This window comes from Betta splendens, chromosome 3, assembly GCF_900634795.4.
Source record: "Betta splendens chromosome 3, fBetSpl5.4, whole genome shotgun sequence".
Lineage (NCBI taxonomy): Eukaryota > Metazoa > Chordata > Actinopteri > Anabantiformes > Osphronemidae > Betta > Betta splendens.
Window position 1 is genome coordinate 1655842 of NC_040883.2, and position 15383 is coordinate 1671224.

At 49.6% G+C, this 15383-nt stretch overlaps 2 protein-coding genes across 2 annotated transcripts in view; both read left to right on the forward strand.

Moving 5' to 3' along the window:
- The window catches only part of bbox1 (butyrobetaine (gamma), 2-oxoglutarate dioxygenase (gamma-butyrobetaine hydroxylase) 1), a 95043-nt gene that overhangs the window by 64875 nt on the left and 14785 nt on the right, over window positions 1–15383 (forward strand). The gene's annotated exons all lie outside the window — the stretch shown is intronic.
- On the forward strand, window positions 13103–15342 carry fibinb (fin bud initiation factor b). The gene has a single exon (XM_029143540.3). The coding sequence runs from the start codon at window positions 13626–13628 to the stop codon at window positions 14247–14249; it is 624 nt and encodes a 207-aa protein (XP_028999373.1). The 5' UTR covers window positions 13103–13625; the 3' UTR covers window positions 14250–15342.

Consider the following 15383-nt stretch of genomic DNA (forward strand, 5'->3'; position numbering starts at 1 on the left):
AGAGGGCACGAGGGAACTGGATGCTGCTCCCAGCTTTAGCTCCTGCTGTGAAATGCTGTGACTGTGGTGTGAACTCAGCACACGGCAGCGTCGTGGTCTTTATCAGAAGTGAGTGGCTGCCTCTTATTTACCAAGGCTTTGTAGGCGTTTGGTGAAGCTCTCCTTCACAGCAGACATGTAAAAGTGTCACTGTTCATTTCTATTCATTTTCTATTCAGATGTGGTTGTGGCTCAACCAGGTCACTGTGACCTCACTGTTTACCAGCTTTCAGCACATTTACATCAGTCAGTCAAGCCAGAAGGTCAGTTCCTTAGTGATCAGTGGTGCTTTTAGGCCTTTAAGGTCTGCACCTGAGGTGGCACAGAAATAATCTGGATTATTAATGGACACAGAGACTCTGTCACAGGGTGATGAAGGTGCATGTAAACAGCTTAACTGGAGCACAGCCAGGAGCAAGGTTATTCCCCACATGAAGCCCAAGGACAGTTTATAGGTCTACTAATTATAGCTCATAATAAACTATAAGCAAATGATACATCACGGGCAGTCATGGGAACCCACACAGTCTCATTATACTGGATACTGTGACCCACAAGAAGCACAAATCAATAGAAATGTTGAATGGCCAGATCTTATTGTTCTGAATTATTTAGTGCAGTGAAATCTGCAATATTGTGGATAATAATGTTTTCCTCTAATTTACCCAGAAGGTTTGTGGCTGGCTGCAGTTTGGGAGGAACTGGGTTTTGTGTTGTTAACACAGCGGTGGACGACCTGGATCCTCCAGAACCACAGGATGACTCAGCACCTTGTTTTCAGGGACCGGCTCCAGGGTTGTGATGCTCATGGGCTGTTTTCTTTTAGTACTAAAGGGTTGAGTTGATGTCTTGACTGATGTGACGCTGGCTCAGAGACGCAGCTGAACCTGGAGCCGCTTTGTTTACTGAGCAGAGACATCGGCTGCTGACTTCCCCATAAACCCCCCCATTAGTGATGCCATAAGCAGCATGTGTGCTGTAAAAGGCTGCAGCGCCGGCTGATAAAGGCCTCGCAGCCGCCCACAGGCTGCCGTGATCCCCGCTAACATAAAGAACGCGAGGAGCCGGCGCCGCTCGGACAAATCAAACCAAGCCTTTCATTTCTATGCTTCTACGCTCAGCTTGTTTTGGCAGAACAGTGCAGTAGCAGCGCGTTCTTCGCTGCAGCTGCTGCTGCATCCACCCCTTTGTTAGAGGTGGGTGTGTTAACGCGTGTGTACAAGTACACAAAACAAATACCGCAGTGATGAGTACAAGTTAAAAACACTTCACTTTGCTAAAAGCACAGATGCTTTTGTGCTGAAGGTCTGCGTGTGCGTCAGTCTCATCTCGGCTCGTGTGTGTTTTTACGTGACGTCTGTTCTTCCTTTCATATGAGACACTGATAAATGGACAACAAACATAATGCGTCTGAATGACTGCGCTGAGCAGGAGTTTTAAAAGCTCCGCTCCATATGTCTAGAGATTCTCCTTAAATAGCACAATCTTCCTTTGACTGATGGCGGCCAACGTGTTTTGAACTTTAGTTCAAAAAGAGAAACTATTAAAAAGACATTGAGGACAGTTAAAAGATGGCTTTTAAAGTTATTGAGTTGTCATCATGTGAAAGCTAAAAAAAAGCTAAAGAACTGAAAGTGTTTCCATCACTTTTATGGTTTTGATGTGACACAAGAAAGTCTGAAATATCAGGATAAAGCAGCGGATCACAGGAAGAAGCTGCTTTTAGACAGCCAACATGTGACACATGGGAAAACTGAGCCAAGAATATTTTTTGAAGACCAAGTTTACAGTGTTATTACCATCTGTCATTAATAGCAGAGTAATTAAAGCCTGGCCTGATGCATCCTGGGTAATAAATAAAAGCCCAGAAAGCGCCAAAGGTCAAACATCTGATTATTAGCGCCGTCCTATAAACCCAGTGAGGCCCAATGCAAATCAAACTAACGTCGAGGAGCTTCTCATTTGTTTTCGTTACTGCCACAGAGATAAAATCTCCCATAAATAATGCAAAGTGTTGTTTACACGTTAGCACATCAGATAAATTACTGAGCTGCTTCTATTAAGGAGAGCGAAGGGACAGTTTAAGGAGAGAAGGAAACGCAGCCTTTGCTTTATTATTTTTTTATTCCTCCTTCTGTTGCACTTTTACCATGACGGCAGCTGCTCCACCACTAGATGTCAGCATCAACCAGCACCTTCACCTGTGATCCGTGATGAGCCTTTTAGCACCACATTAAACTAAAGGTGATCTAAAACAAGAAACATCCAGTGAGACAATAAAGACAAGCACAAGCAGAAAGAAAGTAGGACACGAGCTGGAGGACGGCAGGAAACCAGTGCAGAGCCCAATATATGAAACCACTCATTGAACCCGAAAACAAACTGTACAGAACACAAACAGTCAGAACCCACACGCTGAAAACCTTTGTCTCCTCGTCCAAACACAGAACTGACAGATGGTGGAGGAGTAAAGAGGAACGACGCTGACGCTGGCGCCAGTTAGAGGCAATAATGCACCAGCAGCGAAAGAGCAAATTAGAATCCGAAAGCAGCAGGTGATCAACTACACCACGGTGATGCAGCGGCTAATTGGCCTAAAGGAGCCTGAACACTTATTGGATTTGTGTCTGTGTCACGTTGTTAACGATGACGTCTGAACCAGCAAACAGCTGTTTGTGGCCCATAGCTGCTGCCACAGTCAGAACCAGGGAATGCTGCATGGAGCAGTGATGATGAGCAGACGCCAGGAAGACCCACTGAACACGGGGAGGAAGACGGAGGCGCGAAACCTGAAGAAAGAGGGCGTTCAAGAGGGTAAAAACCAGAAGCAGCTGCTTTATTCTGTTTATTGATCCTCAGGTTACATTTAGAGCCACTACTTCACAGTCAACACCTGACGCCTGCGTCTGCAGTAACACGCAGGGTCCGACCCGGAGCCCGGATCCAAACAGGCCTGGGCCGAGTCGGACCAGGAGGGAGCTGCCCCGGCGTCCGTGGGTCCATTCCTCGTGGGTCCATTCCCCGTGGGTCCATTCCTCGCCTTAGAACCCGACCTGTGAACCTGGAAATCACCGTCTCTAAGCAGCCAATGCTGAATGAATACAGACTTGGCTGCTTCTGTGACTTCTGAAAGCAAACACATTTGTTACACGTGACAGAAGCCCAGTTTTTGGCTGTTCGCTGGAATCCATCAGCTCATTACTCACGGTTTCTCAACATCTCTGACAAGGAGCCTGAACTTTGCTGTGCGCGGCTGCAAACATTGATAATAGCTTTGCAAAGTGAAACTGAATGCACGAACACAGACAGAAGGTTTCGCAGTAATTGGAGTCTGAACCCAGACTTTTCAGCATGACCTCACGGGTCGGGCCTCTTTGGAATAAAGCAGCAGAACCGATGACATCACCATCCAGACGCGATCTGAAACGGCTCCCGCCCTAAAAACCAGACTATCGGCATGCGGCCACGAGAAGCAAGAAAACCTGCACAAAAATGCACAAAGACATTGGTTCTATTTATTTCATTGTTCCTTTGACATTAGTTGGATCTCAGCGCGTCCAATCTGTGCTGGAGGTCGACCACTTGGAGGAGGCTGTGATGAACGTTTTCATGCTGTTTAGTTTGCAGAAAGTATTTTTTCCGTTTGGCTTCAGCAAAAGATGCTCCACATAGATGGTATTTATTTTATTAATACTGAACCCTTCAGTTCATGCTAATGTCCGATCACATCGTGAGACTAGAATTACCACCACCACCATGAAACCACCGGATTCCCATGGAGAAAGAAAGATCATTGATAAAATGGTGCTTATAGGCTAAAACATTAGCATTGACTTACTCCAGCTGTGGTGATAATGAAGTATCTGGTATTTGTTAATACACAGTCCTTTATCAGCGCCATTAAAACATAGCGGTCTGTTTGCTCCCAGTGGCATCTACTGCCGGTCCGTACGGACGTCCCCTGTTACACATGAGGAAGGACTCTGTGTATTTGTTGTTGGCAGGTTTTACTCATTATGAGCCAGAAAGCCATAAAACATGTCTAGAGGTAACGTGGGGCCCAAAGATCAGCTCACTCCTCCAGAACGTCTTCGCCCACAGATCAGACCGTCTGTCGTGTCCAGGAAATGTCTGACGCACGGAAGGAGCTGCGTTCGGCGGCGAGTCATGGGACACGGTTGGTTTTATGGCACTAAACCCCCAACACTGCACTGGTACAGGACTAGTCCACATTATTAAGCTGCCTGTCATTAGTGGGTGTTTATACCAAGGATAAGAAGGTGTTTGGCCTCGAGGTCTACGTTGAATTCAGCTCCTTAACTACCCCTTCAAAATAAAATCACTGGAAATAAATAAATAAAATTATAAAAGCCCTAAAACCAAAGGCTCCTGGAACTTCAGCACTAAACTAGATACTAGACACTAGAACAATGAGGTCCAAAGTTTAAAGTAGTAATAATTGCTGAACGCCAGTCAGTTAAATCCGTTTAATAAGGTGTGGGCACAGTCTGAGAGAAGCCTGGAAAAGAAGCCCAGCGTTTAACATTAATGACCACAGAGAAAGCTGGAAAATAAAACTGCTCTGTGGTCGGAGCGGATCACACACAGCTTCTCACACAGGTCTTATGTAAGGAACCGCATATGGAAAAGTGGCGCTGCCTTGACCGTTGGCTCAACCCCAGAGGCTGCAGGAGCCGGTTCTAGAGCTGGGACCGCTGCGGCGGCTAGAACCCGTCTAGAACCCCTGCGGCGGCTAGAACCCAGCTAGAACCCCTGCAGCGGCTAGAGCCTGGCTAGAACCCAGCTAGAACCCCTGCAGCGGCTAGAGCCTGGCTAAAACCCAGGTAGAACCCCTGCACCCGCTAGAACCCGGCTAAAACCCAGCTAGAACCACTGCAGAGACTAGAGCCCCTGCAGCAGCTAGAACCCCTGCAGCAGCTACAGGTAGAACCCCTGCAGCGGCTAGAACCCGGCTAAAACCCAGCTAGAACCCAGCTAGAACCCCTGCAGCCGCTAGAACCCGGCTAAAACCCAGCTAGAACCGCTGCAGAGACTAGAGCCCCTGCAGCAGCTAGAACCCAGCTAGAACTGCTGCAGAGACTAGAACACCTGCAGCAGCTAGAACACCTGCAGCAGCTACAGGTAGAACCCCTGCAGCGGCTAGAACCCGGCTAAAACCCAGCTAGAACCACTGCAGAGACTAGAACCACTGCAGAGACTAGAACCCCTGCAGCAGCTAGGACCGCTGCCGTGGCTAGAACCAAGATAGAACCCCTGCAGCAGCTAGAACATGGCAAGAACCCAGCTAGAACCGCTGCAGAGACTAGAACCCCTGCAGCAGCTAGAACCCAGCTAGAACTGCTGCAGAGACTAGAACACCTGCAGCAGCTAGAACCCCTGCAGCAGCTACAGGTAGAACCCCTGCAGCGGCTAGAACCCGGCTAAAACCCAGCTAGAACCACTGCAGAGACTAGAACCACTGCAGAGACTAGAACCCCTGCAGCAGCTAGGACCGCTGCCGTGGCTAGAACCAAGATAGAACCCCTGCAGCAGCTAGAACATGGCAAGAACCCAGCTAGAACCGCTGCAGAGACTAGAACCCCTGCAGCAGCTAGAACCCCTGCGGCAGCTAGAACCCAGCTAGAACCCAGCTAGAACTGCTGCGGAGACTAGAACCTCTGCAGCAGCTAGAACCCCTGCGGCAGCTAGAACCCAGCTAGAACCCAGCTAGAACTGCTGCGGAGACTAGAACCTCTGCAGCAGCTAGTACCCCTGCAGCGGCTAGAACCCAGCTAGAACCGCTGCAGCAGCTAGAACCCAGCCTTTGTAGGACCGCTGTGACAGCTAAAGCCCCTGCAGCAGCTAGAACCCCTGCAGCAGCTAGAACCCCTGCAGTAGGGTTCTAGCCGCCGCAGGGGTTCCTTGGTTCAGAGGATTCGGATCAGGCCCGTTTTAACGCCCCAGAAACAAACGAGCCGCCCAGACACAAAGTGCCTGTGAGCGAGTGGAGGCCCGGCACCAGGCAGAGGCCCGGCAGCGCGGTCCAGAGATTACGGCACCGCCTCAGCCGTCCTGCCAGCTGCCACACAAACGGCTTACAGCATGTGGAAAACACGCGCGCCGAAGTGAGCGACCGTGTGGCAGAGAATCAGAAGCCTCAACATCTCGTTCCACAACCATGAGCTCACTTCGTAGATGCTGCAGTCGTCTTGGCAACGGTTCCACATCCAACACAAAGCGATCGCACCCGGCAGCAACGCGCTGCTTGTGTCGGTGGGTGAATCGGGCCGAGGCCGGTTCTGCTGGGTCTGAGGGTGGGGGTCTCCACACTTCAGCTCCTCCGTCGTGACCTTTGCTGAAATCACCTGCTGCAGCAGTAGAAGCACGGATCGCCATCAAAGCCCCGCCGTCGTTTCGCTGCAGCATCACTTGACTTTTGCCTCCCTTCCACTAATACTGGCTTAACAACGGGTCCGTGGACAGTGTTCACCGCCGGGTTTTATTTGCCAGCAGCGGATCCTATATCTCAGCTGCTCGGAGGGGAGGAATAAAGTTGTTATAGTCTGGGTTTTCAGCTTCGATTCGGCAGTAAAACAGATTTACTTTCACCGGTGACGTTCCTCATTAACGGTCGCGGGCCATCAATGTTTAAGAGAGTAAAAGTTTAGGACTCCACATTTCCTCAGACGTCTGCATGTCGTGTTTGGGGACAGAACCCGCCTGGTGCTTCAGAACCCCGGCCAGAACCCGCCTGGTGCCTCTACAGAGCCACCAGCAGATAAACGCTCCAGCTAATCCCAGTGATATTCTCAGCATGTCGGGGTGTTTATGTTCCTCAGTGGCTCTGAGCAGGGGATCAGAGCGGCTGCATTATTCATGGCAACACTATTGGCTGACAGGACAATCTCAGCACAAGGTGCATTTAAAAGCGGCTCTGGAGCTTTCAATCATTTCCCGTAATCTTCACCGGCGGCTGCAGTTGGTCCAGTTGTCGGGAGGATGTGCACATTCAGATTTGCTCTTCTCTGAGGGCTGCTTATCCTGGTTTTGTGTGGAGTTTGCGTCCGTGGTCGGGTTTGCGTTAGAAAACATCTGCTCATTTCAGCGAAACCTTTACAACTAGTGTTTTAAAATAAAAGCAGCACCAGTGGAGCCTCCAGTGGACGGAGCTGCGTTTAGAGGCCGGGCTCAGATCGGTCGGTGCCGCTGGAGGCGACTGTTTAGATTGTGGCTTCTTTCCATCGTAACGTCATCGTCCACAGCATGTTTCGCATTCTCACATCTTTGATGAATTAGCTGCTCTGGAGCGTTTGACACAGCGTCGTCTGTGCTGGGACCGACACGAGGACGTGCAGATGACTGCGTGTGGAGCAACATTGAAGCTGATGCTGTGCAGTGTGTGAGGTTGCAGCAGGTTCTGCTGGACTCACACGTAGAAGCTGTTAAATCATCTATGTTTCCCCCATTTGGTTAAATCAGTGCATGTTCAGATCACATTTTTTGACCATTTGTGACCATGTTCCTGGTTCAGCCAGCGTCAACCTCTGTCTGCTCTGGTTGCCGTAGCAACAGCATGAAGTGCACGCTGCGCTAATAAATAAAAGCGAGCTCCGGGAACATGAAGAACACAGATGTGGCCTCCGTGATGTTTGGACGCAGGTCTCATCCAGCCTCTGCAGCAGCGACTGGGCCGAGTCGCGTCTGGACCCAACCAGCGCTGCCACGTTGGAGCAGCTGGGCTCAGGTCCGGTCGGCCTGTCAGTCACCTAACGCAGCCTGGAGTGGCTCCTGTTTGATTCTACGCTTGGTATCGGTCCAACAGGCCAGTTCACTGCGCTCCACTCAATCATCCTAAGCTGCTCGGGTTTTTAGCCCGTTCTCCTCTGAATCTGACTCACATCCTTATTTTCAGCCCATACATTGAAAAACCTCTGTATGCTTCACACCGGCTGTAAGATGAGCGTTGATCATGACCAGTAATATTCAGCCTGTTACTGTACGTTGGTGTAAATGGTCAAATGTGTCCGACAGCGTGAGGGAAGTGATGGATCTCTGGATGCGTTTGTTTCTTGTTTCGGCTCAGGTTTTATTTTCAGGTCATCAGAGTCAAACCTCTTGAAACAAACTCTCTGAACTCGGCCGTTGTTTAAAAGATGACACCACGCTCCCGAATAGAAGCCGAGGCCTCTGCTGCTGCAAACACCCACTCAGAGCGGCTCCGCTCGCGCTGAGCGGCGCGGCTCCAGTGGCTTTATTCTCATACTTCATTCTGTTTCTCAGTAAACTTCATAATTATGCTCTGCATAGACGCTGTTCACAAAGGCTCAGAGACCTCAAATCATCAGATCTCAGTGAAGGAATGATTCAAATCCTGGAGTAACATCTGGGCAGATGTTGCCTCAGGAGGGCGTCTGGGGCATCTCCTCGGTGCCGTGTTGCTGGATAAAGGATCAGATTTGCATCTGTGCATAAAAGTGGGAGACATTTTCTCTGCATGCGTTTTATTTCCAAGCTTCAACATATGTAGACGCATTTTGCTGTTGGGAGGTTCGAGCCTCGCCAGTTCTTCTGATGAGCAGAAAAGCAACATTCAGCGTTTTTTGGCTCTTGAGTCACCCTGGTAACAGTTTTCATCATAAAAGTGATTTTTCCAGTATACTCTGGCTGCTGTGCATGTTTATTTTCCCAAATTCCTTGTGTTTCGAATGGGCTGGTGCATTATTTATACCTCCAGAGTCCCTGAAGTCATTATCTGCTGAATGAGACATGTAGCAAATGACGCCATCCCTGACTGCATACGCAGTCATAATCATTTTATGATTATAGCTCTCCTGATGCTATAGGCTGCAGGTTTGCGATGGGAGAAGGTCACGCTTCAGGCTCATCTCTGCTTTGAGAAAGGGCTGCGTTTTAATTCCCTTTCCAGTTCGCTGCCCTCTACGCTGCCTTTAATCTGTTCTTGGAAACATGTTTTTTTTCTGTTACTGTCGCTCCCTTAACTCACATTCGTCAGTGGCTGCATTTAAAATAACAAGAATCATTATATAAACTACAAATGAACTCTATTAGAAGGAGGACTAGCAGGGATTTATCTCAGAGCTGCTACCAATTTAACTTCAAATGTTCCTTTATACAAAATCTTAGCAAAGGTCCTTTGTTGTGGCTTTTATGGCTGCAATTATGTAGTTAAATGGTTGAAGTCATGATTGGACCGAGTACAAGGTCTGTTATGTCATCGACAGAAGACAACGTGCATATTTTCTTAATAACTTCTTAAATGGCTTCCATTTCTTTGGTAGCGACGTTAATTCAGCAGGTGAAGGTCAGTGGCCTTAATAAACGGAGGCTAAGGTTTGTGCAGAAGTAATGAAATAAAGGACTTCGTACTAATTATAAGTTACTGGAGAGAGTGGAGAGAAGATATAAATCGTGCACCAGCGTTGTAATTAGCTTTAAATTGGTTTGTTCAGGATTCACACTATAATCAATCACATCATCTGAGTCTCGATGACTGAGATGAACGGCTTGTCGCCGCCCAGCGTCGTTCATCAGCGCTGACGGCTGCCTGTCACATCGTGCTGTAGTCGTCCCTGTTTCTGATCACAGGATTTCCACAGCGAGTCCGAGGTTCTGGAAAATAACCTGATACCGTGAGGGGACTGCTGCTCTCCCCCATCAGCTCAAAGGCTCCGGTAGTTTAGACTTGGGCTGGAAACAGCCGGACTCTGGCCGATAAAATCCTCGCTCACTGATTAGGAAGCTACTATTCAATCGCTGCTTACAAATAACTGTGTCAAGTTACACGGATGGTACTTTGCCAGACTTTCACTGCAGCTCAGCTTTGACGTGTGTTTACTCTGCTTCAGCCTCCATGTGCAGCACTGATGTCATTCAGACCCCAGGAAATGTTTGTTCTGACGACCACAGAACTCACATCCACACTGAGATCTGGCCGTTTGAAAGGAAAGTGCCACAAACGGAAGCGGAAACTGAAAGCACTGTGATAATTGTTGTTCACTGCAGAATCAATGATGATGAAACAGCCTCTGCCCTGAATCCAGTTCTTTCCTGGCGTAAAAAGCGGTTCGCGTGAGGTTCGCGGATCAGTCGACCCACACATGCACGGGCCCGGCGCCAGCACCGGTCCGTGCTCCACTCTCCATTAGTCAGAACCACGTCTGTTTTACACAGCGAGGCAGAGGATGCGTCAGCCTGAAAAGAAGCAGCTGCAGCCGTGGCCGCGGGGAAGAGGCCGTGATTCAAAACAGGCCGTGGAAAACGCGGAGAACGGAGTCCACGACTTCAGCACGTCCACAGGCCGTGAGGGGGAGAACACGTCCTCAACGATCTCAACCCATCGCTGCTTCATCAAGTGATCTGAGCTCGGCTGCGTCCGTCCGTTGTCAAACCAAATGGACGGAGGCCGTCTCCGCCTTCAGAGGACGACTCATAAATGGAGGCGGCGACAAAACGCTCGCTCCCAGATGTCACACACGATTACAGACAGCGCTCCACTAATTAATCACATCTCGCTCCTCTCCTGGGGCCTCTACCTAATGTTTGGAGAAAAACGCACAGTTCGCTTCCATCAATCTCGCGGTGATGAAAATGCTGATAAACATCAGAGCGTCAACGTGGCTCCACATTAGCGCCTTCAGATGCGAACGGCGCCGGGAAAATGAATCAGCAGCCGCCCGGAAACGCCTGCTGTAATGATGCGGACGTGGAGAACGCAGACAAATGGGTTGTTCTTGGCCCATTATCTCAAGCTGGAGAGAAATAACTTCATTAGAGTTGGGGCAAACTGTGAGCATGAGCAGAGACAGGAGAGGAGGAGGATGAAATAAATATGAATCAGACGAGAGCCGAACACAAACAGCCGTCACCGAAGCAGCAGCGGAAGCGAACGCGCGATGGGGTCGGTTCTAACGTGCACAACCTTCAAACAGGACGATAAAATACTGACCAGTGAAGGTTCGTGGTGTTAGCATGCTAGCGTTTGCTAATCATATCTGGTCGGCTCTGCAGTGACATCATTCCTTCTGTTGTGACCAATAATCATTACAGCGCTTTCAGTTTTCATCGGAATTGAATGTTTCCGTTTGTGGCACTTTCCTTTCAACAGACAAATGTGTGTGTTGGAGCAGTGGTTCAGATGGATAGAAAAGGTGCAGGACGAGTAAATGCACAAAAATTCATATTAAGGGTCTGAATAGTAAATGATTTCATCACTGAAGTCAGAGGTCGACAAAAACCATCCACATAGAATTTACTTTGGACCGGAGCAAACATACAGGAACAGACCCGATACCGGACCGGGTGGGTCCACTTCACGCGATGCTGCCATGGTCCTCACGTCCCTGTGGGGTTCTTCACACTGTGCTGGGACACGGCGTGGACCGGAGCTGCGAGCGACACGGCGGCGCTTCAGGCCCGTTGTTCCGTGTTCACGCACCAGAGTTCTGCGTGTGGCCGGGTGGAGGAGGTGGAACAGGTCCAGCGTTTCTGCAGCTGTGAGGAGGGAGGACGGGGTCTCAGAGAGGAGACGTGCACCACTTCTGGTTTCGCTCCCTTTGACAAAGCTATGCATTTTTAGCGCTGAGTGTGTGGCTGATGTTTTATCTCAACACTTTGGCCGCAGTCTGTGAGGAGATACAGAAGAAGCCTCACTGGGAAACTACTGATAATGAAAAAGGATAAGCGTGAATTTCTGTTTCAGGCCCTGAGCTGCTGCTCAGAAAGAGTCTTAGAAAAGCACATAAGGTATGATGTCACTGGCAGCGCCTGTCGTCCCGGGGGTGACGGGTCATCACTCTGTGGTTTGGAGTTTCAAAATAAGACGCAGAGCAGCCAAAAACATCACAGCAGAGTTTTAGGCAGAGTTTTAGTTACGTCTAATTAAATGAGCCTGAGGGAACGTGGCAGAAAGTCGTAGCATTGGACACAGGTTTTACTGCACGTTCACCTAATTGGGATTGAATTCATTGGTGTCTACTACAAAATAAAGGTCTGTAGAGCCACTTCTGACCGCTTCTGACGTCCCCCGTCCATCGGAACCACTGCCTTGACCTCCTCACACAGACACTGGATTCGCCTGGTTGCTGTGCCCTTGAGCAGCGGGTTGCCTGCTCACTATGAGGTAACCTCAGTTTGGAAACGTCTAAACTTCATCTAATCTGGTGGTCGGATGTGATCTCGCTCATATTTGTAGTGCTCCAAATCCCTGTGCATTGTTAAATCCTATTTTCCTGCATTGAGACGTTTCATCAGCTCAGAACGGAGGGAGGAAATACTGTATGTGGCTTTGTGTGTTTTTCCATCCAGCCTCGGTGCAGAAAGGCCTGTATTTTTACCACATTGTCCTGTGTGAGTAGGTGGAGCGCGTCTTCTCTTCACAATGATTGAATGTAAATGCAATCGTGCCACAACGACACTCCCCAAAGCCATAACATTACTCCATGCTGCCTGACGCCCAGTGAGGCTCTGCTGCAGGACAATGTCTGCAGATGCAGACGCTCGGCTGCACTCGGGTCACAGCGCGTTCCTCTGCTGCGTTTGGCTCTGCAGTTTCTAATAAAGGTGCAGGTCTCACATGCAGAGCACATCATTGCTGTTATGAGACGACCACATCAGCTTTAATGACTCCCTCAGAGCAGACGACGCACATCACAGGCTCTAATGCAACGTCCTCATTTACTTCCACTTTCTTGGCCGATCACGTTAAACGTTCCGCTCACAGTTTTTAATTTGCCAAATGGGCCCGAAAAGGTGTTCTGAGCGTCCAACAGGTGGCGTCACGTGTTTCTGCTGCAGACTCGTCGTTTGATGCCAGGAGGTGAGTGAAAAACAGGTGGTCGCGCTGGAGGAAGCCGTTTTTACACAATTCAAACCGACCGTGTTTTACACGGAGTTGTGTTGTCATTTTAAACCCTAAAAAGAGTTTTACAGATTCTATCAGACATATTTGACAGGTGAACGTGGAAGAAGTAGTTTAGATGTTAGTTTTCTTGTACGTTAGAAACACTGACAGTTGTTCAGTGTGTTTATATATTTACTGTGTAACCGTTAATTGATGGTTCAATTAGCATAAAACAGTGAAAGACAACAAACTCCAAAACAACCGAACCATTTATTATCATCCGGGCCTGGATCTGCTCTGCTTTGGGCCCGTTCTGTTCAGTGTGAAGGTTTCCGTTCGGCCGCTGCTCCGGACTCGACGCAGCCTTTAACGTGACGGAGGGCTGTAATTTGAGAGGCGGCCTATTATTAGCTGAAAAGCCCCGCGCGGTTCCGGGGGCGTCCAGATGTTGCGTTTAAGGCGCCGGGGGAAGTCAGGAACCGGCTCGGAACCAGGCTTTCAGACGGAGAATCCGCGCAGAACCTCGGCGGGGATGAAAGGCGTCGGGTTCGACTGAAGCAGGAGAGGAACGCGCTTCGGATCAGTTCGGACGAACGGCACCGAGCAGGACGCGGCCCGGAGCCGTTTGGACGCGGACAGCTGCCTGAAATGTGCGTGTTTGTGGCTGACGCTTCATCAACCGAACCCTGACGCCTGTGAGTCACTAGTGAGCGTGCGGTTCTGCGCCATGGTTCTGCTTCACGTGCTCCTGTGCGCCGGGATGCTGTCGCTGTCGCGGTGCGCGGCGTTTTTCAGCGGACCTTTACACCCGGAGATGTCGAACGGGACCTTCCACCACTACTTCGTCCCGGACGGGGACTACGAGGACAACGACGACCCGGAGAAGTGCCAGATGCTGTTCAAAATGACCGACGAGCGCAAGTGCAGCCTGGACGAGGACCAGGACGCGGTGATTCGCGACGACTTCACCATCGTCCAGAGGCAGATCGAGGACGCGGCGCGGGTCCTGGAGGGCGTCGGGAGGAGCATCTCCTACGACCTGGACGGGGACGACAGCTACGGGCGGTACCTGCGGCGCGAGACGGGCCAGATCCGCGAGGCCTTCGGCCACTCGGAGAAGTCGCTGCTGGAGCTGGAGGTGAAGTTCCAGCAGAGCCAGGAGAGCGAGCTGAAGGAGGAGCACCGGCTCAGCGACCACTGCCTCGCCATGATCGCGCACACGCGCGACGCGCTGAAGGACACGCTGGACATCTCTGCGGGTCTGAAGGACAAGCACGAGCTGCTGTCGCTGATCGTCCGCAGCCACGGGACGCGGCTGAGCAGACTGAAGAACGAGTACATGAAGTCCTGAGGCGTCCAACGGCCGCTCGCAATCGAAATGATCGGGAGTTCAATAGCTTTTATCTATAAATGAGGTTGTGGAATTTAAAGCGGAGCATAACCACAAAAAGAGGCAGTAACTGACCAGAACCGTCCCCCCCATGAAGCAGACGTCGGAGCCTCTGAACCCCAAAGCTGCAGGAAGCTCGTATGAGTGGATCATTGCTGTCGATCAGATGTGATCAGATGTGATCGACAGCAGCAGGTATCAGTCAGACGGACTCCGGCCCAAAGACGGCGCTGCAGCCTGTGACGCTCGGCTGCTTCAGTAGGTTCAACAAACCAGGGCTCAAGTGGCTTATTTATTTATTTATTTCTACAGTTTTAATGAAACAGGCTCCATTTGAAATTATACAGCGCTGCGGAGGTCCGCTTCCCCTCAACACCGGCGCCGGAAAGAAATCATATCTAGGAAATTATAGTTTCCAATTAGTGATTTCATTATCGACAAACATAATTTCCCAGTACTTTGTTTTATTGTGGCAGAAGTTGAAACCTGGGCCTCTGAACGTATGCCGTGAGTCCACTATTTCTGAGAGCTCTCTGTAAATAGTTCCGTCACTGTACTAAACCGACCACAGTGATCGCTTCCAAAGAAATGCTTCAGTGCTTTTTTCCTCATCCTGACACTAAAGATGAATGTTTCTAGTTATACCAAAGAATGTTTACGCATACACATGTATTTTGTATTTGTATTGTTGTGCGTTGCATTTCCAGGCTGGCACACTTTGCACACTTCTTCACTGTTTTGGTGCTAAAAGTTGTGGCCTGGCTTCAAATGCAAGGCCTTCGCTGTGCTGATCTGCACAGACAGTATAATCATGTAAATATACGGTGCATTATTAGACATAAGTAAATACTGTGAGTGGCATTATCTTTATTACAGAACACCTAAATATGTATTTGTGTTATGTAAAGAATTGCAATAGAGCGACAGATATCTATCGATGTGAGATATGTGGAGCGGTGTAAAGACTGCAGGCAGCACTCGTGGACGTCCATGTAAAACACTACGTTTTTAAAGGATGTGACTTCTCAAATAAAGTGTTTATCTCTGAAGTACAGCGCTGTTGCCAGAGTTTGTTTCTTACAGATGAGGTTCTGT

Coding starts and splice junctions, on each gene's coding strand:
- fibinb (XM_029143540.3), top strand. CDS start 13,626: ATGGTTCTGCTTCACGTGCTCCTGTGCGCCGGGATGCTGTCGCTGTCG.